The sequence below is a fragment of the Drosophila eugracilis genome, unplaced genomic scaffold (assembly GCF_018153835.1).
Source record: "Drosophila eugracilis isolate 14026-0451.02 unplaced genomic scaffold, ASM1815383v1 contig_513, whole genome shotgun sequence".
Classification (NCBI taxonomy): Eukaryota; Metazoa; Arthropoda; class Insecta; order Diptera; family Drosophilidae; genus Drosophila; species Drosophila eugracilis.
In genome coordinates, this window is record NW_024573387.1 from 4,531 (window position 1) to 29,242 (window position 24,712).

General features: G+C 45.4%; 1 protein-coding gene across 1 annotated transcript in view; it reads left to right on the plus strand.

Annotated features, from left to right (window-relative positions):
- The first annotated feature begins 994 nt into the window (after nucleotides 1–994).
- LOC108114824 (protein madd-4) overlaps nucleotides 995–24,712 on the plus strand; it is a 33,265-nt gene continuing 9,547 nt past the window's right edge. The window contains exons 1-14 of the mRNA XM_041819277.1: nucleotides 995–1,003; nucleotides 3,106–3,216; nucleotides 3,289–3,614; nucleotides 4,570–4,744; nucleotides 6,773–6,917; nucleotides 10,419–10,548; nucleotides 11,936–12,038; nucleotides 12,203–12,298; nucleotides 14,332–14,538; nucleotides 14,600–14,886; nucleotides 17,413–18,581; nucleotides 18,753–18,864; nucleotides 22,255–22,384; nucleotides 23,704–23,826. Of these exons, the coding sequence (XP_041675211.1) occupies nucleotides 995–1,003; nucleotides 3,106–3,216; nucleotides 3,289–3,614; nucleotides 4,570–4,744; nucleotides 6,773–6,917; nucleotides 10,419–10,548; nucleotides 11,936–12,038; nucleotides 12,203–12,298; nucleotides 14,332–14,538; nucleotides 14,600–14,886; nucleotides 17,413–18,581; nucleotides 18,753–18,864; nucleotides 22,255–22,384; nucleotides 23,704–23,826 (3,123 nt within the window). The remainder of the gene's footprint in view (nucleotides 1,004–3,105; nucleotides 3,217–3,288; nucleotides 3,615–4,569; nucleotides 4,745–6,772; nucleotides 6,918–10,418; nucleotides 10,549–11,935; nucleotides 12,039–12,202; nucleotides 12,299–14,331; nucleotides 14,539–14,599; nucleotides 14,887–17,412; nucleotides 18,582–18,752; nucleotides 18,865–22,254; nucleotides 22,385–23,703; nucleotides 23,827–24,712) is intronic.

Consider the following 24,712-nt stretch of genomic DNA (forward strand, 5'->3'; position numbering starts at 1 on the left):
CATCCATCCATCTATTCCTTGTCATGTCAACGTTTCGGTTGCTGCTGTAACTGTAGCTGATGTGGCTACAGCGACACCGGTTTGACTTCGTCCTAGCCATAATACCAGCCGTACGACCCCGATCCCGCCCCTTGGACTCTCCATTTCCTTTGCGGCAGCAACCTGTGCAACCTTCGCATACGGAAATTTTAGCTCATTGACGTTTTGCGCCGCCTGTCGCTGTCGCTTTGAATAAATAACTGACGTGACGCTTCAGACACATTATCCAGCTGAAGGTACACACACACATACTGGCACTCCATCCGTAGCTCTCTCAGTTACAATACAATCAACTGACGGAACAGCGCTTACCTGAACAAGGCCCACGACTCCGCTCCCCTTCGTTATCTTTGACAGTCTAATCGTATGTTGGACTCACTCACGCTTCGGCATTCAGCAGCAGCATCCTGGAGGGATGCTTCCCGTTCAACCCCGACCGAACCAGCCGTGCCCCAGAATTTATGCAAAAATTGCCTGGCGTTTCGCCTGTCTGATGTACTGTAGTGGCTCCGACTGTCTTTCGAAATAGACTTGACTGTCTGTTTTGGCCTGACATCTGGCTGGCACAGTGGGCTGTGGAGCAATAAAAGAAGGATGATCTCAACACAGTCATATATAGTTTACTAACTATTCCATGGTCTAGTTCTAGTAGCTGTAAAGTTGAAATCAGTTTGATGGGGTTCCTTAATAGATTTAATGGTAAGAAACTTTATTTTTAACATCTCAAACAGTAAGATCGACATCAACCGCCTGCACTCATTCCCTATTTATGTGACAAATACCATCAGGCATCACACCAGTTCAAGTTCCTGGCGGACCCATAAATTCATCATTTTCGCACCACTGTGCATTAACTAACTACCTACAATGACTTCCTGCCACGATGATGAGAAAGCCCACAAGCCCGAAGGACTCGACATTTGACGTATGCCAGGGTGGAAGACGGTGGGACAGAATGGCAAAAGTGAGTTATTGAAACTGTTTCAACTCATAAATAAATAATTACCGGAATCGCAAAATGTGCTTGCCTAGTCCGATGGTGTTTGCTGATGTTTCCCAACTCAAACCGACCGCATAGTCACAAATACCGGTTTCCTGACCTATGGAGGGGTAGGGTATACACCTGTCGTCGTTGTGGACGAGGCCAGGGCTAAGCCTTCGGTGGGTTCGTTGTTTGTTTTTCTAGTGCTTGCACAAGGGTCGCCCAGGCTTCAACATTTCCATTAAGGAAACACGCAGACCACCCGTCTGACCAGTGGCAACACTTGGAACGTGGTAATAGATACTTAAATAGTAATTTAGTAGCTTTTCCTAACCGCATGGATGGACATATGAGATTTTACGCCGATTTCGTTAAGAGTTCTCCGTTGGCTTTGCTTGGTTTTTGCTCTTTGTGCAGACTTTTATTGCTCTGCACTTGCTTTATCGGGAATTCCATCTTGTTGGCTTTACATATCCTTTACTGCTTATTCCATTCTATCCAAACTGCCATCAAATGCTGGTGTGAGTTAGCCAGCTTGTGTGGCGTGGTGGCCGATTCTTTGGGCCAGGTCATGTTTCATGCAGGAGACAATCTATACGGTATGAGCTTCCGTTCCGGATGGTTTACAAGCTCACGCCCCCCTCTGGCCACACACTCGCTGGGATTTGTTTGTGGCTGTTGACTAGCTTTTACATTGGCTCTGGTCCATTTGGCGCTGATTTGCCTCAAAGATTGCGCCCCAGCCAGAAGAGGGAGTTCACAGGAACTTACCCCTTGGATTAGACAGAAAGTTGTTAAGCCGCCTAGTTGGTTGGCCTTACGCGTTGTTCTCAGTTTGTTCTGTCTTGCCCCCAAGATGGCAGCAGATGTGGCAGATATGTTGCAGCGATTAAGTGAGCACCGATAATAGCTTTGGCTTACTAAATATTCTTGCTTGCCTTGGGGACTCTAAAGTTGGTTTCAATGTGCGTATAAATAGTGGGAGTTCTTTAAGAGATAACAGTGTCAGATCGGCTGATAGGGGCTTTTCCGAATTTCAACTTTCTGTTGCCATAGAATAATGTAAGATATATAATATATAATAAACAATGAATAAGAAATATATTTGGTGTATCTACAAAATAGTTGAGCAGCTTAAAAAACACACGGATTGTATCGGTATAACAAGGCTTTAATTGATGGCTTAAATGTAATTAATTTATTTAGCTTAAAAGTAACCCGAATCAGTAAAAAACATGAAATCAGCACCAAGTTCATTTTGTGAAGTACTCAGCAGTTTTAAGAGCCCGCTTCCTGTGATAAACTCTTACAACCTTGTTAAGTCGCAGCAGTTCAGCAGTTCAGGCCGTGATTGCGTGTAGTTGCTCTTACTATGTGAGTAGTTTTCGGTAAATTGAAGCACGTGGACATATCGCGACACGCCATAAAGCTGTGGCAACATCAGGAGCAGACAACGTGTGGAATGAACACCTTCGCTCCAGCACACTGGAAAAACTATTCATGCTTGAGATCTTACAGTTTCATCAGGCCTATTGCAGATTTATATAGACCTTTAATGGCAATCCTTATACCAACAAAGTTCTCTCTCAGTGTAGTGTCGAGATTGCTTTCAACTCCTGTCCTTTCTACGTATGTACGTATATAGACGTGATGCGTGTCTCAGGGTTAATGGGCCTTCGATATGAAAAACAGGAAAACCAAAGGCAGGAAGCCGAAATGCAAATTGTTAACGTGACTAACGGGAACGGCGCGTGCGAGTGAAAACAATTTATATCAATGTGGGAGCTTGCTCTGGGGCTTGAACCCCAAATGTCAAATATGTGACATACTTTGCATCGCGTTATTGGGCCCAAGGCAGGCACTATGCCACGAACTTGATAGTTTTGTAAGTGGCTCTGATGAAGGAGCTATTGAGTGGGAAATTAATTTGTGGTTTCAGGCATTTAACATTGATGTTTTTGCTTTCTTGAAGATTCTTTTAAGCGTATTGATTGAATCGATATTAATCAAAATGCACATGCTAGCCCCAACCAGCTTCATCAGAACAGCTTTAACTAATCTCCTGTTACCTCACCTGCTTTCAGACCACTTTGTGCCTATTGGATATAAGGGCTGCCTGGGCGAAGAAGCTAAATGCGAGTCAAGCATTCGACGACACATGGAACACAGCATCCGATTTAGAAAATGAACTGGAAGTAAGTAGCCTGGGCTTTGCATTCGGCACAGCACGGAACAATAAGCCCACAAATGCAACTGCCAATTTGCAGCAACAGAAGAGAGCGAAAGGTCAGACTTCGGGAGGCGGAGGAGGAGGAGGCAGTGGAACCGGCCAGTGGTCGGCCTGGTCGGACTGGTCGACCTGCTCGCGCACCTGCGATGGAGGCATCATGCAACAGATGCGTAGGTGCGGAAACCCGGGCAGTTGCCGTGGCGAGAGCGCCCGATATCGCATCTGCAACATGCAGCCGTGTCCGGAGCAGCAGGACTTCCGCTCCAGCCAATGTGCCGCCTACAACGATGTCCCCTACGACGGCACCCTGTACAAGTGGACACCGCACTACGATTACGTCGAGCCCTGTGCGCTCACATGCCGGTAAGTGTGACTGTTGGGCTGGGGGTGACACTGAAAGAAACTTCAACTGGGTTAAAATGTTGAAATCCTTTGGGAATACAAAGCACTTAATTCTTCAAAAGTTTCAAATTTTGTTTCTTAAACTTCTTACTGTTCATATACTAAGAACTAGGAGCGATCATGTTTAATCTCTGTAGTTCCGAATTAATTTAAATGACCGTAAGTCAGAGAATATTTCTGCAAGTGTTGCTTGTTGCATAGTGAAATCATGGTTACACCTAATCGGACTATGGTGCAGCTGGTCCAGTCGGATGTGCGCTCATTATTCATCATGGCCTGCGCTCGGCCAGCCGTGCGGTGTTGCTTGAAGTGGCTCCCATTTAAGTCCTGTGGTTTGGCTGGTGCTGATTCCCGTTCCGGTTCCTGGTTCTGTGACAATAAAAAAGCTGTTTGTTCCTTTGCCATTTTTTCCCTGCCATTTTTCCCCTTTTTGCGGTTAAAATTAGTGGCAGCCGTGTTTGGGTTACGACTCTGCGGTTTCCAGCTTCTGCGGTTAATCCGCTCGGACTTTTTTCTCAAACTTGCCTTGTTTTTTCGCATACATATGCGGGCGAAATAAATCATTTGCTAAGCTTTAAGTTTCTGCAATTTAGTTGCTAATGCCGGAAGGGGAGTTGCTTGCTGGAGTCATTCGCAGGGGAATGTGGGAGGAATAAAACTTCTTAATTTGAAAGATTGAGGGGATTATTCAGAATGCTAGATCTTTAATAGCTAGCCTTTTCGTTACATTGCTCGCTTATTGCTATCAGGAATAGTCCGTTCAATCTCATTAAGACATTTTATGAACTTTATTTAATAATAGTATTAATCTTAATATTCTTGATTGTCGACAATTGTTAAAGCAGGTGCCGCAGCAATCGCCTTTTCCGTTAAATTCATGAGTAACAGTTTCTCAAAAAATATTATCCATTCACAGGGGACATCCGGCGCATCTCGTCGAAGACATTTCCCGCGAGGCGGGGGGCGGGAATGCCGAGGAGGCGGAGCACTACGACGAGCAGAGCGTCATTGTGCAACTGTCGGCGAGGGTCCAAGATGGAACCCGCTGTCGTTCCGGCAGCCTGGATATGTGCATCCAAGGAAAATGTCAGGTGAGTCCTATTTAGGCAAGCTTGGGGATAGCAGCTGTGGGGTGGGTGGAAGTTTCCTTCCTATACTTCCTTCCTGTTCGAGCCTTCCCTTCCACTCCAACTGCTCCCATCGGAGTGGGGAAAGATGATAAATTACGTCCACAATTTTGTTGGTGGGGAGGGGGCCGTGAATGTAGACTTGGGCACTGCCAAAAACCCGAAGGGGCAAAAGAAAAAGCTACTTACGCTCGGCAGCCCGTCGGGAGACCGTTAAGCATATGTATATGTATGTAGATTGCATAACACAAGCGCCTTTGTATCATTATGCTCGGGCGCATAAATAAATCATAAAGTGGGTGGCTGAATAGGGGCGGGCGGGGCATGCAGGTGTCTCAGTTGCCCTGCTGCTGCCATCAAAAGTCAACTATTGAAATGCCAATAAAGCGTGCCCCAGGGCAACGCCGAGTCGAGTTGCAAGAACTCCTCCCTGGCTCACGGCAGGAAGTTCCGCGCGAAATGCGCTGCAAAGTATGCTACGATATGTTGACATGGGTGCCGAGGGGCCCCACAAAGATTGAATTTCGCGATTAAAAACTTGAATTTTCTTATTAACTTTACTTAAGTCTGTTTAAATAAGATATATGTAACTACACTCCTATCTACAAATACATTTTTTGCAACCTAAATTATTTTAGTAAACCATAAAATCAATAGCCTTTGGCTCCCAGAAATTAAATTTTCAAATTGTTTAAATAATTGAATTGTTTTATTTTTTGTATGTAAAATATAATTGATGGTTTGTATTAATGGGTTTCAACATAAATTATTTAAATAATTGGAATTCATGTGAGCAGAAGTAGGACCTCTGAATTCGTTTAGGCGCATTCAGGCGCAAGCCCTCGAGAAGGTGTCGGGGCACCCCTCGGCACCATGGAGTGCCAGCTATGTCAGACTCGGCTTGGCAGGATTACAACTACAATAATGTCGAACGAAGTTGGCGACAGACGTAGCAGCGCCGACAAACTTGGGCCCAGCCTAGGGGTTTTCTCGTCGAGTCGACTGTTTGAGTTTCGGTTCAGTTTCAGTTCCAGCGACTTGGTATATACGTAGCCAAAGACGTGTGTGCTCTGGTGAGGGAGCTCGGCATCTTATCCGAGTTTTGCCTAGTTCCTTGCTGCTCTGTAATGCCGCCAAATCGTCACCCCAATTTGTTGTAATAAACGCCAATATGTCATGCGGTTTACGCTGTGTTTTATTTGTCGCCAAGCAGAAGATGCGGAGCAGCGGCCGCCGGAGGCATTCTCAATGTGGATTCGTATATGTTTGTATATAGACATTATGTATATATCTGCTATAAATAAATCAAAAGGCTCTCTGCCAGCTTGGCGGTTTGTTATGCGAGCCGCGGGCCTCAACTTTGCTTGTTTGTCTTGCGGCTTACACACACAAGTCAGCCGACAAACAGGAAGCTGCCCGAAAAGAGTAAAACATCGCAGATCCAAATTGTGACGGCACATATCCTGAGTTGGTTCCCTCTGTTTATGTTAAGGATAGACTTTCAATTTCGATGGCAACTTAGCTGATCTACGTAATAGAAAAAATTATGTAAGGATTTCACTTCAACTTTTGCCATGAAATAACCTTGTCCAAGAACAGATACACCCGACTGAATGCACATTTTTTAACCAACCATCGCATATCAAGCTATCTGGCGTTTGTTTCCCAAACTACAAATGGGATTTATACCGCGAATGGCCATGAACTCTAGTGGAAAATCAATCACAAACAAAAACATACGAGATATATGTGCCAAGGCACGCGGTGACCCACTTTTGGTACTCCCATCAAGTCTCTGCCTAAGCTTATGTAACGGATCCTTTCTCTTTGATTTCCATATTTTATTTACGATTGACATTGTGTTTGTGTGTTACGGTATTGATACCGCTAACAGTTGATTTACACTTTATTTACGCAGCCATTTTTATTTGCTTTTGGTCTTTTACTATGTCTATCGCATTCTAACGCCAGCGGTTTGTCATCTCTTTCTAGCGCGTTGGCTGCGATCTGAAAATCGGCTCCACAAAGAAAATCGACGGATGCGGAGTGTGCGGCGGCGATGGCAACTCGTGCTCCCAACCGCTCTATTACTGGGAGATGGCACCGATGTCGCAGTGCTCTGCCACCTGCGGCAGTGGTAAGTTCATCCCTTTTGATACCTGCCACCTCCTGCACTGAAAGAAATATATTCGAAAGGAGCTCATGGACACTTTAGAGTATTATCTAGTATATAGCTAAGGGAAGACCTATGGAAGGTTAAGTAAGACCAAGAAGCTATTAGAAACTATTTAGGCAACAAGAAGACCCCATTTTCTCAGTGTAGCCACTCTGTTCTAACCGATGAGCGCCTGTCTTCGCTATCCTTAGGGTAAATAAACAAGTGGAATATGTCAAGAACATTGGAATTGGAGGCCCGAGGAGCTCGTGGCGTGTTTGGCTGCCGTTTGTAATCCCTCCTGCTCATTTCCCCTCCCCCGAAACTACAGTCGAATATATTTTTCCGACAAAATTCGCATGTGTGAGCGTGGAGGAGTCAGCTATTTGTCGTGCTCATTTATTTTCATTGAATTGGAATTTGTTTCGATTGAATGTTTGCATGGTAATCGAGTGGCAGCAGCTACCAGATGCCCAATCCTCAATCCCCCATCCCCAAGGAAAGTGGTTGCTGAAAACTGTGTTTTCCTTTCGTACACCTTTGTTGCTACCTGTATATGATTAATAGTCCGGGGGCATAATATATTTGAAACTAAAGTTTGTCGATTAGCTTGAAGTCAGGCTAAGGTTAAGTTTCATGTTGCGCTCAGGTCATAAATTGGACTGCCACGTTACCTCTTCGGGGCTCAGCCAAAAGTTTGGTCTTGGGGTGCAGCATGATGAGGCATAAGGTTATAAAGCTCGGCGTTGAAGAGCATATGCACCCATAAAAACTAATGGCTGAGGGTGTTCTCACCCTAAAACTTGCTCGGGAAGTTCATCAGGTGAAGGTGGTTCGTTTTTAAGTGAACTTACGCAAAGGAGCTGAGGAATCATTTCAACAGGAGCTGGCAGGAACTGTAATTAATATTTTATATTGATGCTTTGTTGTTCCCGGGGAGTAATTAGTGGGAATTTAAGATGCGAATATGGTTAAAGTTTCTTGCTTACCCTTTTCCGACTTATTTTTGCATTTGCTTACCCATAAAATATATTTCCCTTAACAGAGGAATATTATTATTATCATAAAAAGCAAATTTTAGACATGAATCAGTCTCAAACCTAGGCAAACTAGTTCGGAATGCTTTTATTGAGCTTGCGTTCAAGAGTCCCATAAATTTTTAAACTTTATTTGGTTCGGCTTTTTTCCCGTCCATTAGCCTGTCAGAGATAACTTGTCCCTTACTTTGGCCGAGTGCCAGTCGACTCCAGCCGTAGTGGCTGGAGGACCTTCTGACCAGACGTTTACTCAGGAATTATCCAGCGACAAATCGCAAAATCAATTTCTAGCTTCCTCCTCCGGTTTTAATTGCAGTATCGCTTAGGGCGGTCGCCTAACCCCAATGACCTACTCAATGCTGGTCTGACCCGGCTGTAATTACATTTCAATGTGTCTGTCTGTGCTTAGTTTTTAGATGTCAGTTAAATGTCAAGTGCACTGCAGTGCCCAGCCCAGGGTCTCTTTGGGGCACTTCCCAGCGACTGGTCCACCCCCAAATTGATGGTCACCTGTGAGGGTCGGCTCTGCCAAACCGATTTAGCAGTGGGGTTTTTTGCAGGGGACACCGAAATGCTTTTACTCATGACCACCACCCAGTGCCCCTCTTGGGGCATATAATTGCACACATTTCACGAAATCAATTATGCTCAATTATACATATTCGGTTGGCCAGTTTCGCAGTTGGACAACTGCAGTTCTCGAGTACGTGACAGGAGTTCCAACTGTCTGCTGCACTTACTTGCCCTCTCAGTTTTTTCGACTGCTCTTCCAACTGCACTCTACCAGCTGTCTTATCGAGCTTGTTCGGAATCGGAAACACTTAATCCTTATTTTGTTTGTTGTTTTATATCCATTTCTATTGGTATTGACAAATGGTCCCCAGCATACTCGGATGGAGAGGTTTTCTGAAGGCTAGAATGTGTAATATATAAGGAAGCAGTAGTCATTGGAGATGGTGTTTAAACTACGTTATTGATGACATGAAAGAGGTTGCATTCAGATAGTTATGCCTGAGATAGCAAAGAAAAGCGTTCTTTCTTCTTAGGTAAACAAATTCAAATTTATTTTCCCTTAATTCTCTAGACATTACTATTGCATTTCGATGATTGGTTTAGGCAAGGAGTATAAAAGATACAACTATAAAGTGGGTCACGAATATACGTAGAAAGTAAATAAATCCCCCGCTGGCCTGTCCCATTAACAATTCCGGCTCTTAATAATTTATCAATAAAGAGTACAAGCTCGGCTGAAGTCAGGAATAAGAATGGATGATGAAAACTGACAGGGATTCGGCGTTCCTTGGAGCTCTAGCCACTGCCTGCTGTAAACTTTGAGCCCTTAAAATCCGTTGGGTAATGCCCCAATTCCTCCGGCCCACCCACCACAATGCAGTCTGACGCTGGAGATGACTTTTCTTTGGGCCACGACAATTGACGTAAATGCTATGAGAGGATATTACCAATTGCCTTAAGCCAATTGTGTCATGAATACGCAGTCAGCGGGAGATAAGAAGGAGCAAGGATGAGATGGCGATGACATTGCCATGGCACTCACCCACACACTCGGCAATGGAGCTTATAAGCGAAATTCAATAGCTGCAAAATCAGCGTCACAGCTGCTCACCGAGGGAGTATTTATCCCGAAATCGGAGGCAAGGACACCAGAGCGCATCCGAGGGTTAGAAGCTTGCAACGATTTTTCAAACTGACAGATCGTTATGACGTTATGCATTGCGCCACTCCTTTCCTGCCCTTCCCCTCCCTATCAGCTCCACCCACTTGGGTCCTCATCCTTTGCTGGCTGCATTTTGCCATCTGCCAATTTCCGGTTGCGCTTTTGGGTTCTTTCCTTTAAGTCCCTTCGACTTGGTCTGATGCCCAAGATGTTCCCCAGCTAGCAGTTGACACTTAACCCATTACATCTGACAAATTGATTTTCCCCTTTCTTCTGGGATTTTCTGCAGCTCATGAGCCAGGCCTTAGTTTACCAAATGGTTTTCCTAAATAAATCGACAGCTATCCTTTGATTTTAATGACCTATTAATATTATTTTCCTATAACTATTAGGAACATGTTTAAACAATGCTTATGGAGGATATTACCCAACACTTTCTACTTTTCCATTTTGAACTTTCTTATTGACACTTTCACTTAGACCTTAGGAAACAATGGGTTAAGCAGGACACTGCTTGGTCGTCGTGCTGCGACTGTCTCAAGTACCTTAAGTGACATTAAAGTTGCAGAGGCAGTGTCCTTGCCATCCCCCTTCCACCGCACCATTTTACGAGCTCCTGACTTTTATTGATTTTAAAGTGCAGAAAAAGGTCAAAAATTAAGGAAAAACAAAAGGACGACAATTTAGCTGTCGTCTGGCAGTCGAATGCGATTCCCAAGGTGTCTACTAACATTGCTCTTCTCTCTCTGGACTCTCGTTTCTCCGCCTCAGGTTACAAAATGTCCCGTCCAATATGCAGGAATCGCCTAACCAACGCCGATGTCGATGATACGCTCTGCAGCCTTACTAATCGCCCGGAGGCGTCGGTGGAGCAATGTAATACACACAGCTGTCCGCCGCGGTAAGTACTCGTATCTGCGGAGCCCCCTCAGTTGCCTAAGTTACCCGCAGGCCAGTCCACCGCCCTGCCCCACCAAACGTCACATCCCCATGGCCCCTCAGCAACCGCACTAAACTGGGAAAAACATTGGTGTGATATGGGTTAATAGAAATAGTTCAAACAATAATAGGAATAATTAAGACGAGGAAATGTGTTCAACTTAATCAAACCTGTAATGCCGGCAAGATTATTGGTTTTCCTTTTTTTAAGTTAAGTTTCCCTTAGAACGGCACCTAAAACTTTCTCTCAGTGGAAACTCGGATGCCGTGCCCCACCTGGCCAGCTATCAATTTAAATGGCGTCGGTTATCGTGCGCACGTTTTGATTGCCATCCCAGGCACACTATTATCGCCAAGGAGTCGAGCACGGCTGGGGCATGCTGCCTGTCTCGTCCTTCCTCCTGCGGCCTTCGTCCTTTTTCGGAGCTGGCACCCTCACTCTTATTTATCGTTCGGTGACATTTTGCAAGCCCAAACCAAAACCACAACCGAAAACCAAAAACCAGAGCGAACCGGAACCGAAGTGAGCCAAAAGTTTACGCCAATTTGGCGATTGTCTCCATGCCAGGCTCTCCTTCGTCGAATCCTAATCTCCGTTTGCTGTGGAGGATTCTGTTCTCGTTGTCCGTCTTTATGTTTATCGCCGTTCGCAGCTTTGCGACTTCTCCTTCAGGCGTAGACATCAATTATGTTTTTGATTTTGTCTGTCTGAGGGATTGTACCTCCCCCCAGGGACTCCAACTAAACCAAGGGAGATAGGCCAAGGTAGACAATAGAGGCTACAGCATTTCGATGATGAATTGTTGTGCCAACGGAGGGAGTTCGCGGGGTCAAAGATGGTCAGCTAAGGATTATTTATTGGTTTCGCCTGGTCGGGATTTCAACGAAATGCTTTCACAAAAATTAATCTGCAAAGCCAACTTCAGGTATTAACTTTTAAAGTCTTTTGTTTTAGTTTTTCACCGATATTTAAGGATGGAAGAAAATGCATTTAGTGCTGCCTTAAATTCCGCGCGATTAATTTTCTGCGTTGCAGTTTACTCGCCCTTCAAGCTGCAACATGCATCTTCTCGAGTGATGCCAGCGATTTACCACCGCTGAACTATTTTACAGCCAATAACAGTAGCATTCCTTTGTAGTCCTGCCCTTGCCCTGGGTCGTCTCCCTTTTTCACACCCAACCGCATGCACTTTAGGTCGAACATATTTCAGGGCAGAGCGTGTGAAATTGCTTTTTTGTTTTCGCCCAAACCGCTCATTGCTTTTGGCAACTATTCATTTATTTTCTGTTCTGCTAATTCCCGGAGAACGCCCACTGACCACTTGCATTCAACCTCTGTACATTCTCAGCTGGATAACCGACGACTGGAGCACCTGCAGCCGGCTCTGTGGCCACGGCTACCGTGAGCGGATGGTAGTCTGTGCAGAGGAGTCAAACGCCATCAAGACGAGGGTGAGTGTTATGGCGAAGTGGCTGGGAGGATAATGGTAGTGCTGGCCGAAAAGAACCTCCGGTGCCGCCCCCCTAAAGCGCCACTAATTTTGCATACGGAAATAGGGAGGAGCTCAACACATTATTGCCATGTTTTCTCACACCTCCTCCTCCCTCTCCAACAGGTTGCCGATATCATGTGCCGCACACCCAAGCCGCCTACCCAGGAGACCTGCATTATCGAGGAGTGTCCGCATTGGGAGGTGGAGGACTGGACCGGTGTAAGTACTTTAGCACCTCAGCCCACTTTCCAGCAAGTCGTGTAATAAACGTGCACTCTCTGTGCTGCAACCTGAAAGAAGTGGATACCCAGACGCAGACGTTGCGAGGTGCACGTTGCACGTTGTACCTTGCTTGTTGACGAGACTGTGTCTGGGCCCTTTGTGTATACTTAGCTAAATGTCTGGGTTGCCGCTAGCTGCTGTTTGTCTGCCCCCAGTTGGTCAGGGGCATATCCCCTACAAAAAGCCTTTTGTTCAGTTCGGTTTCAGGACTCTGACTGGAAGTCTGAATGGCGGTATAAAAACCGTGGAAATGCCTACGCCTGTAGTCTGTAGTTATATGGCATATTTCATTGCTTTTAGTAGTCCAAAGAACTAAGTTACAACCTTAGCTCAGAATGCAAGCTTAGCAATGAAATTACAAATGAACTGAAAAGTAACGATGTCTTTCTCCTTAACAGTTATTTGGTTTATTGACAATTTGTTAGAGCATTAATAATTCGAATAGAGGTAGTTTATTTCCTTCCTTGTTGGTTTTTTCCGCATTTGAAGTTACTTTGCTTGGTGGCTCGTAATAAGCTGCTAGCCGCTAGACTGCGACTTCGACTGAGACTGAGACTTGGAGTAGGACTGAGACACCCCCCTTTCTTATGGCAATAGCCCTAGACATACAACTTAATCAACTTGGTGGCGGTGTCGACGGCGTGGCTGCTTAAGTTTGTCTGGTCACCAGTTCCCGCACCACCTAGGAGCAGTTCCCCTCCCGATTGAAGTGCCCAACTCACACTGAATTTCCACTCTGGTTGCTGTTCATTTAAACTGCAACTTTATTAATGTTGCCCCAACCCTCGGTTCGGTTCGTGTATGTGCGGGGACTTAGGACGCCCGCCCGGGGTGTCAAGTTTACGTGTTGCTTAATTGAATTGTCTTAAGTTTTTTCGTCTGGGTGTTACTTAACGTTTTGGGGCGGCTTAGAAGGTATTTTTGGAGGGTTTAGATTGGGGGTGAAGTTGGAGAGGAATGTGTGGAATCCTAGGTTGGAGATGAGCCATAGCCATAGACTTTATTAAAATAAGTTGGAGGATGAAGGGGACAGATTTAATTAGATCTGGTAACAGAAATTCTGACTATTATTTATTCGTCAACCAGCTCTTGATATCCTTAGCCTTACGCCCTAAGGACACTTTGTTAGTGTATTGATTGTCTTCCTTCAGCGAGAGTCCTGCATTGCCATAGAATTATGCTCTGTAACTTTTGTTAGCCAATTGACTGTCTTGCACTGCAGGGCTAATGGAATTCGCAAAACATAATTAAAAAGTACCTCTGAGGCCTTTTCAGTTTTAACTTTTTCGAAAGCGAAAAAATGAGTGGAAACTACTTAACGTCAGCCTATTAACAACTTAATGAACTTCACAAATATAATTAAACCTCCTTGCCGTTTTCCCCTAGCAGAGCTGTTTTTGTTTGCAAACTCTTTTGTGTGAGAACGCAACCGCAGGACCTTTCAGCAGGTCCATCCACGTTTTAAATGAATTCTCATAATGCTTATGAGATGAAACGGGAAATGGGGAAAAAGCGAGAGCCAAGCGAGCCTATTAAAAAACACGTTAACGTTTATGTCCATTAATAAAATATGTGTGCCACAAAAATTAAGCGCCATCAAATGCGGGGAAGGAGATGGGGATGCAGTGGGATTTAAACCAATAAACAATGGAGTTGGAGCTGCGACGTTACACATACGCCTCGTGGCACGACAAAACGCAAACAATATGAGAATTTGCATTTGTACGCGGGAGAGCGCGAGTGGCATGTGGCTCAGCGAAGGGGTTGAACGGGGTTGTATGCGATGGGGGCTCGAGAGTCTCAGTTGGGCTTGCCTTTTTGTGTTTTAGCCGCATCACTTGAAGAAGCAGCGTACTTTGTCATGTTGCGGCTCATCCTTTTTGCAAACAAATCCCTTTTTATGACGGCAGAGCGTATTGAAATAATTTATAATGCTCACGGATATTCCCCCGCTCTCTCCTAACCCACAGTGCTCGGTTTCCTGCGGCCAGGGAATCCAGATGCGGGGCGTCGAGTGCAAGTCGACAGACGGCAGCCTGAGCGCCAAGTGTGATCCGCTCACAAAGCCCGGCAGCATGCAGCAGTGCTCCACCGGCATCCACTGCGGCGGAGGAGGTGGATCGGCGAACAAAGGCGGTGGCACCATCATCGTGGGCAGCAGCCGATCGCTAAACGAGGTAAGTCAGTCACAGTTTGCTGGCGCTTTTCGCTGGAATGAAAATTCAAATTCCATTTTAGCGTTCGGAGCGTCAGATGGACACCTCGGATGTGGATGACGACGACGACGATGAGGACGTCGATGATGAGGCCGAGGACATTGATGACCTGGAATCGGGCCAGGATACCGATGACGGCGAGGGCTCCTCCTACGCCGATCAGCCACTGCGCTACTCCCATCGCACGCAAAGTCGACTGAACCAGGAAGCCCCAGACGAACCCCGGACCATGCGACTCATGAGTGGAAGCTCGAACCACAATTACAATCGGGGAGGCGGCGGAACAGATGGATCTGCATTGGATCCCACGTAAGTAGCTCGGCAATCTAAACGCAAAGCTCAGGAGATGTTTCTAAGATTGCATTACTAATGTCATCGAGGAAATACTTATTTCTACTTAATATTTAAGTAGCGATTTTGTTTAAGTTTGTATAGTATTTCTTCAAGGTAAGTCCTTAAGTCTTCTTTTAATAGCATCATGAAAAGATTTTCCCATTATAGAATGCCTTCAGAGAACATTATTTTGTACTCTGTTTTCTGTTCTTCCATTCCGCCCTCAAGTATGTCGTATTGCTAAGCTTGTTGGATATTTCAATAATTATTGTCACTGCCTAATTGATGGCACGCCTCGGTGTGGTTAGCCGTGTCCCGTAGGACACGACACACTACTAAGCCTTCCAGGGCTTTTGACTCAAGCTCCGTATCTTGATGGCAGCCGGAGGCGCTGGCTCCTCCAACCACTTCTCTCGCCTTATCTCGCCCTGAAGCCAGTGCTTGACATATTTCAACTTTAGTGCGTCGCCGGGCGCTCCTTCGCCCTCTTGGCTGCCACTCGACTCGACTTGGCTGGAGCACTTGGCCAACACACCAGCCAACAGTGCCCCTCTCCATGACTCATCATAATGTCCTTGAGCGCTGTCGACACCTAAAATTAAGGCTATTAGACAAACTCACAAACCCACATCCTTGGCAGGGAGTGGGGGAAAGTATCGACTCGGAATTGGAGGAGACTGTAAGTTCGGTGAAGTGCTCCTAATGACAATTAAAGTGCCGCTTTGACGTGCCCATTTCATTGTTATTGGGAAACGATATAAAACTCCACCGATAAGCCCGGTCAAACACATCAACTAGAGGGCTCACTTCCCAGGAAAGCACCTTTTAGGTATACACACACTTTAATTAGCCAGCGAAACCAGGGAAATGAATCTAAATGAAATCATTAGTATCGAGTGGCCACAGCCAAGTGCTTTTATCGGGTAATTGGCGCGTGGGGAATACTTAGCCGAAATAATAAATTACAGCTCTGATTGGGAGTCCCTATCCTCTGATCCTGGTTTCTCACTTACTCAAGTGCCTGTGTGGGCCTGGTTCTGGTCATTTCCAAGGTTAAGGAAATCATTTGCTTAAAGATCTCTGACTTCGGTGGAACTACTTAGGAGGGAGAAGTAATCCACAACCTACTGTTAGTATATAGATTCGAAAACCTCAAACGTTGCTCAGCAATCAGTAGTATTTATTATTGAGTTGATTTTTCAGCTGGACTAACTAATCAAAAAAGAACTATATTTCCCAACCCAATTTGTCGAGCATTGACCCAAAAAAAAGCCTTTTTCTTGGACCTAATGGACCGATGGCCACGGAACATCGAAATGCCGCTTTTTATTATGCTAAAAAGACATTCAACTTATCTTTTCTTTACTTTTCTTTCGATTGCTTGTTGTTGCGATGCCCACTAAGCTGAAACTATTTGAGCCTGGCGCCGCCATAAAGTCGCGTCTTGATGCCGCCACCAGAACCTTGGCCTCCGTTGCCGATGCCGATGGCGATGCCGATGAGGCAGCAATAAAGGCCCTGAAGAGATGGCGATGGCAGCGGGCCAAGCAGACAAACAAAAAAAGGAGAAAGATACAAGCAAACAATGTTTTGAACACGCGCCTGGCCTACTCGGGGCGCTGGTTATGAAATCAGCAGCTCCACTGAAAAAAGCACAAAAGAAATACAAATTCTGAGGAATTTTTCTACATTTCTGTAATGGCTTCTCTTCACACATATCATTTTTCGCTGTGTAGCCAGCGAGTTGACCTACTTAGAAAATCGTGGTAAGATGTTTGCGGCCATTTGGCGCCACTTTAATGCGTCTTTCTCGATTTGACTACAAATCAATAAAGGGTAGAAAGGCTCCCGTCCAGCGGACTTGTCAACCTCTGGCCCCGAGTCCATTCCATGGAATGTCATCGTGGCCATAAAAACCACTTCAGGCCACAAAACAATGCGAGGGCACTACAGAGCCTGTCCACCAGAAACGACACAAAGTGGAGGCCATGCGGGCGTTCACTCGGGTTCCCGCACGATTCATTCGCGTAGCATACTTTTGAGGGCCGAGCGCAGAGGGCTCCAATAAATATGAGTCCTGGCATCAAATGAAATGCAGTGTGTAGAACGTGGTGGGTTCCAGTGTATTGTTGCATGGAATTTGCTTAGCTACAGATGAATGGTCGACAGGGGGTGGGCAGCTGAGAGGGGTGGTGCAGAACGATGGTTTTTGCGCTGACACAAGGTTTAGTTGATTCGATTTGCGTTCGTGCGGGTAAACGTGCAAATTGCCCATGGATCACGCCGTGTGTGGGTGCTGGCTTTGTTTGTCCAGTGGCGCAATTGTGAATGCTCTGTGGGTTAGCGGTTTAAATTTAATAAATATTTTCATTGGGAGATAGAAGGGCCCCGACAAATATATTTCTTCTGGAACATTTAAGCTTTAAGTTAGCTAATACTAAATTAATATTAATTAATCAAAACTATAAAAGAGTGAACAAAATGTGTTCTTTTAATCCACAGCTACATCAAGGACACAGACTGGTCACCATGTAGCGTTACCTGCGGCGAGGGAATACGCCGGCGGTCGTACAACTGCAAGATCTTCCTGGAATACACCAGGACAGTGGCCACCGTGAATGATTCGCTGTGTGAGGGCAAGAAACCGCACGACGAGGTCGAGCGATGTGTGGAGGATCAATGCATTCTGACCTCTAACCCCTTCGACGACCAGTACCCCAGGGACTCCATTAAAGTGGGTGTTTCGGAGCCGGGAAAGACTTACGTCTGGCGTGAACAGGGCTACACTTCCTGCAGTGCCTCCTGTCTCGGAGGTGTCGAGGAGCTGTTGATAAACTGCGTGCGGGAGGACAATGGTAGGGTGGTGTCACCCTTCCTATGTACCCCGGACAGCAAGCCGGAGGCGAGGGTGCGTACTTGCAACGACCGACCCTGCCCTCCCAGATGGAACTACTCGGACTACACGCCCTGCTCTAAGAGCTGCGGCATTGGCATCAAGACCCGCGAGGTGCAGTGTATCCACGAGGTTACCCGCGGTGGTGACAACACTATGGTGGTCCCGAACAGTATGTGCCCGCAGCCACCGCCAGCAGATCGACAGTACTGCAACGTTCTCGACTGCCCCGTTCGCTGGGAGGTAGGTGAGTGGGCCAAGTGCTCCCACACCTGCGGGTATGGTTTCAAGGATCGCAAGGTGGAGTGCAAGCAGATTATGGCCCAGGAGCACAAGATCGAGCGACCAGAGTCGATGTGCCCGAGTGCCAAGCCGGCGGATAAAAAGCCCTGCAACGTGAAACCCTGTCCGCCGGAAGATCCCAAGCCGGTCATCCAGGTCAGCAACTCAACGCACATCCAGCACGACCCCAAGAAGACCAAGATAACGCTGAAAGTGGGAGGGGCCGGTGTGGTGTTCTTCGGCACCCAAGTGAAAATCAAGTGCCCCGTGAAGCGGTATAACCGCACCAAGATCAAGTGGAGCAAGGACCACAAGCCGCTTCAGCGCTCGCGGAAGTTCAAAGTGTCGAAAAAGGGTGCTCTTCGCATTCTCGATATCACGTTCCGCGATGCCGGAGTCTACTCTTGCCACGCCGGACTGAGCTCCGCAGAAATAAGCATCGAGGTGAAGGCTAAGCCGGGTCAGCACGCAGAGGAGCTTGAGCGTCAGGAGGCAGGTGGGTAATTAGTGCAACAGGGATATCGAGCCAACTCTTAGGAATACTTTTTATGAAACATTATAATTTTGGCTTGTACCTTAAATTTAAAAAATGGTTGCCCAGCTCTTTCATGTCCCTAATGAGCCTGTTCGTCTTAACAACTTCTTCTCCCCTTCCTGATTTTCCCAGATCGGCTGGTGCGTGAGCGAAGCGGCACGGAGGCTCTCACCTCGGCGGACATGACGTCGGTGGGTGCGACAGGCATTTCCGGTGGAGGTGGAACTGATGGCCCCGCTAATGGGTAAGTAAGCGGCCTGCCGTGCGACCTTCTCCGAAAAGTTTCCAAGCTAAGCCTCTGACTTTTGAGCACTCGCAGATTGGACGGGTTTAGTGTGGGGCGTTACTTTTGCATTATCGTGATGGGGTTAGAGTCTGGTTATTTAGGAAAATAAATCAAGTGCCTGGGCCGGTCCATTGAAATGATTTCAGGTTGGAAGTAAAATGATTTTTGATCGATCTGTTTATGCAACATACTTTTTTGTTCTTTGGCTCTACAAACTTATTTCGCATTTCCATAAATCGCGTAAAAAAGATTGCTTATATTCTGTATAAACTTAAGAAACATAGACAACGATACTGAATGTTGAATGCCAGATAAGTCTCTTGGAAATCAGAATGTTCACAACTAAATATGCATTTTTTCGAATTCCAAAAATGTTTAGTTTCCTCTAATTTGGAAATCAACATAAAGCAGGGAAGACCGTTTAGAATGTCATGAATAGAAGCATTTGACTTAAAAGTGTAAAGGAAGGAGTTGGTGCAACACTCCTATTAATATTTCCTTTTCGCAATTAGAAAATGATTTTTCTGCTTTTAAGCGTAATTTTCCTTGTTTTGACATACCCTGAATCTTTTTACTGATTTATCAAAAATATTATTATTATTACTTATCTTAGATTGGCTTTACCAAATGGGAACGGTGAGAAAGAAGAGCCAACATAGTTTTTAATTAGAAAACTTATCTACTTTAGAGGGTTGGCTCCTTTATTTTTTTAACGATGCTTCTTGAAATAAACCTATATGATTGTAAGGCATATTCATTGACAACAAATTGGCGACAAGTTCCGGAAATCACTTTCGTTAGTACTTTATTTGCAAATGGCGCTTCCGCTTATAAAGTAACTTGTAAAGTCCATTTTCACATCCCTCATTTCCCAGTGATAGAGCAAATGGACAGTTTTGCTCGGGCACTTTGCATTTTCCCTTACCGACGTTGCAGCATCAGCTTAACAACATCCTAGCTCTAACCTAATCTCTGACTGGGTTCCCCCTCCCTCCTACTCTGGCCATTTAGATGGAGAGTGCCTTAGCTGTCCCGTTATTACCGGCTTGTGCTTCCTTGTATTTTCTTCTTTTTCTTGAGTCGAACTGGCACTTCCGCTGGGGAACAGCGGGGAGTAAGCAGCATTCGCGCCTTTACTGCTGCGGTGCAGTGGCAACCGCTTAGTACTGGTCAGTTATGCACTTCCTTCTTCCGTCCGCCCCCTGTCATGTCTTTATCTAGCCTTTTCCTCTCTCCTCCGGCAACCCGCTACTACAACTGCCAACGCTGCGTATGCGTGTTATCACCGTTAGTCGCTGCCTGAGTGTTACATCCAGCACACCTTTTCCCTTGTTCTGCTTTCCTGGCTGGGTTTCCGTTTGTGTTTGTGTATTTGCCTTTCCCTTGCATTAAAGTTTTATGCCCTCAAGCAGCAAAAGCAACAAATAATAAAAACAAAACAAACTCTAAGTAAATTTTATGGTTACTTAGTTGGCTCACCTTGCTTAAATCCGCCCCTCTTGAGGCGGAACCACTAACAGAAGTTGGCTCTGACACTTTATGTTCACGTGGCTGAATATCCTTTCGCCAGTCAAGGGTAAGCTGGGCTAGGCACGCACTTTGTTGCTTTCATTGAACCAATCAAATGCCTTAAGACGGTGTTCCCTGAATATATAAACTTTATCTGATGTTATCTATTTTGGATGCCATTTTAGGGAGTTCTTAAGTCGTTGAAAATCATTTGCGCAGTACATTCGCTCTGCATCTTCAGTTCTCACGCTTTCTCTGGAAAGCTCTTCAATGTTTAACACTATTGAGTAGCCTCTTCACAACCAACCCCTTTGCCAGGCAACCCTTCCGAAACCCTCCCCCAAACTGCATACCCACGCACACGTGTGCGCGGCTTATTTCGCAATTTGGGTTACGGGTTGGGTCAGGAGTTTAACATGCCAAAAATTACAGTGGCTCCTGCATAGGTAGAAGGGCAATTTATATATGTTCCTGTATAGAGACAACAATTCCATATGTAGACCCCCTTGTCCCCATGTTCCAGCTGCTTAACGCAAATGGTTTAAAGTAAACAGCAAACAGCCAATAGCAGAATGCATTTTCCCAAAGCCGCAGGCTTTCCAACATTCCCAAAAAGGCAGGGGGCATGGCAACGTTTTCAAATTTACGGTGGTATTTCTGGTTTTCAAATGCATCATCAACGTGTTCGTTGAATGCGAAAAGCGTGTCACAACTTTTGGCTTCCACGGTGTGGAAACGAAATGCCAAAATGTAACGCAGTGCACGTGGCAGGCAGGTGGGGGCTCGTGTTTGATCGCATTTTAAATATTTCAAATACATATTTTATATCTTTGCGGCTGAGAAATGGTTGCATCCAACGGGTTTTTCTTTACTTTTATTGGCAAAAAAGATGCACACACGCACAGGGAATCATTTCTGTCAATTTTCTGCAGGAAATATGCAAATATTTCCGAAAAGGACCGAAAGGGCCTCTGCTTAGTGGGCTGGATTTTGGTTCTTTGACCGCCCTTTGGTGTGTATTTTGATATATTGTTATAATGCATCACTTTTAAATTATTATTTATGTTTCCTTAAAAGGGAACTTAAACAGGCGTCTGGAAGTGAACTGCAACGCAAGTACTCGTATGTGCAAATATAAAGCAAATTTGTGGGAATATAAGTGCTGAGGAAAACACAAATTGAGTGATGAATTTCGTTTATAAGGGTCGCAAAAGAAATAAATTGCAATATTTGGCTTTCAATTTATATGATTTAGTTTGAAATTATAACTTGAAAGTACGCTTGGAAGGTAGGGCATTGTCCTTCGTTGGTATGCTTTCTCCAATGTGAGTTTGACACTTAAAATAAACAGGGAAAACACCAAATTAATTAGTGTAATTTTACAGAAGATAGGCGCTGTTACCAACTCCGAAAAATCAGACTTTGTAGCTTGATAGATGTACTCAAAAATGATATGCCTTTTGTAGTAGGAAAACTCCTGCGGGTAAAATGAACTAAGTGAAGCCTTTAAGGGAACCAAATAAGTGTCTTTGAACCTGCAGGGAAACTTGCTTGGCTGTGCATGAGGCTGCATGAGTATATTCAAAGACACCTCAAACAAGCTCTTTCCACCAATGACGCTTAAAAAATGAAATTTACAACGCCTCCAAAGTGTTGGGCATGGTAAAAGGTGTGGCAGGGGCAAGAAAGGCCGCCACGAAGTGGCACTCGACAGGTCTTTGTGGGTGTGGGAACGGAAATCTGCATTTGACATCTTCCAGGTCCGAAACGGAGCTGGAATGCTGGCCTAATATAAGACCTTTGATTTTAATGCCCCTTTACCCTTCCTCGTATTTGCAGGTCGACGCAGCAGCAGGGCACACGTCGCAGGCAGCAGCAGTCGGAGCGGTTGCAGAATGGCAGGGAACGGAATCGGAGACCCAAGTCGGACGGCATTCAGCATGCGGATAGCAGCATTATGGAGGACGATGTGAGTAGTGTTCGGTTCAGTTATGATTGTCCCACTCGATCAACGTCGTTGCCTACGTCGGGCTTACGTTTTAAATATGTTCCGGAGACGTGCGGGAGCGGGCGGATTGCCAGTGCGAGTGCCGTTGTCCGACGCTGTCCTTTCGGAGTTTACACAATTTCGTTGTGTATTGGATTTGCGGTCTCAGTCGCTCCCTTGGTCCCTTTACTATGTCAACATCTCCGTAATTTGATAGTTTTTCCACTTGGCTTTGCCCATTTCTTTCGGGTTGCCTCATATCAACAGAATAAATATCTGTGCCAACTGTTGGCAGTTTAGATTTGTATCTGCCTCTCCCGTCTCCCGTTCCGCTTTGTTTGCTCCTCTCTCTATCTTTTTCCACTGGCCAAACATATAATGTTCTTTAGAATGAAATTACGTATACGTATACGTATACGTACTGTTGTCTGCCGGAGAGGAGCGGACACAGCTAAGCCGAGCAGAGTGGATTGGAGCAGAGAGAAAGTAAACCAAGACTCAAACAGTTCCTTCGTAAACAACAATAGATGAGGCATACCCTGGCAGAAATGGTCTCCTTTTGTCCTTGTTTCAGGGAGGCAAGTAATAAGGATTCGAATCTTCCTTCAGTTGCCCGGGCCAACACTACCTGGCCAAATTGCTGTTTGTCTGGCGAATGACTCTGGGTGCTGTTTTGCGGGTCACATTGCGGTTATCCCGTTCTCTGGTGAAAAGGCAGCCAAGAATTAGCGTAAATACCTTGATTGAGTTGTAGTTGAAGGCAGGAATTGTGAGTTTTTATTCGATATTGCAAAATGTTGTCATGCCCAAAGAAAGTTGGAGCTCGGATGAAACAATGTTGAAACAACGTGTTAGGTCATTCCTACTGACAGTCAACTTTAGTTCTAATAATTCGGTTTACGGCGATAACTAACTCTCTAACCTTAACATAACATAATAACAGGTTTATTCAAAACTTGATACTGACATCTAATACTTTTGCAAGCCGAAAACATGTCATATTAAACAGCCCGACTTAAATGCATTCGCTTTCAGGTTGAAACGTTTTAATTGCTCTCCAGAATCTCCCCGCTCCCACTAACACCACCGAAGCCACCAAACTTCATCTGTCGCCCCAGCACAATCTCCCATAATATATTACGCCATATCCACATCAGCATAACCATAACTTTAAGCCAAAACAACATATTGCTAATAAATAACGTCACACTTAATAACTATTTTCGCCATATTTCTTCCTTAACCCAACCCAATCCCGATCCCAAACACCTCTATCTGCGTGCGCGGGCGTGCATCGGCAGCACTCGCAATTAGTGCACTCCGAGGACAGGGTTCCACAGCCGGCGAGCGCCAGCAGCGGGAGTAGTCGCACCAGGACTCTGCTGGCCATGCCCTATTTCCAGGCCCTGCTCAGCAATCTCCAGGTGAGACGCATCTTTAATGCATCCTCTCTTCGTTCGACCCTTCATTTCGGCCAGGCCTCTGGTTTTCCGTTCGATTGTTTTTATTTAAGTTCACTCCTTTCTTTCTCCTTGGATGCCCGCACTCCTTTTGCCACTTCCTGATCTCGGTGGCTTTTTGATTTGTTTGCTTTCATTTCATTAATTCTGGCTCTGCCGAGGGGCACTCACACTCTCATCCACGAATCTTGCCTTGCATGCGTGTAATTAGTGCACTCGGAGTGGGCGTGGGCCGTGCAAATTGGCAAAGTGCTGCATATAAATGGGGCAACGTGTGCATATTTGTCTTCAGCCCAATTTGATTGTCTCTCTTTGCCGAGCAGCAGTTGCAATTTGTCAAATGACAGAGCATACTGATGCTGAAAATTGGGCGCATCGGTTAGAGACCTGTAAGCCCGGCTTTGTCTCAGTACACATGTTCGCTGTTTTATCTTTGTTTGTTTTGCATGTTTCATTGTTTGGCATCTTTGTGGGATTTGCGGTGGTCTTGCTTAAGTTGGCCTGAACAAGCTGACAACTTATTAGGAGATAAAACGAGGCTTGGCTTGGACAGGAACTGGGGAGCAGAAAACCTTATCCTGCACATAAGGCATTATATATTTCAACTTTAAGGCTGATGGTTGAATTGTGATTCAAAATGAGAGTTAACATGAAAAAAAGAATTTGAAAATGATATGTTAAGGGAGTGATTAATCTGGGTGAGCTCTCAAGTTTATTTTGCAACTCACAGTAAGACTAACTGATTACCGTTATCATTGCAACCGTTAATATTAGCTAATTAAGAATTAAGGCATTCCTTTTTATAATTTCAGTCATTTGCCATTTTAAAGGCTTTGCATGGTTTTCTGTC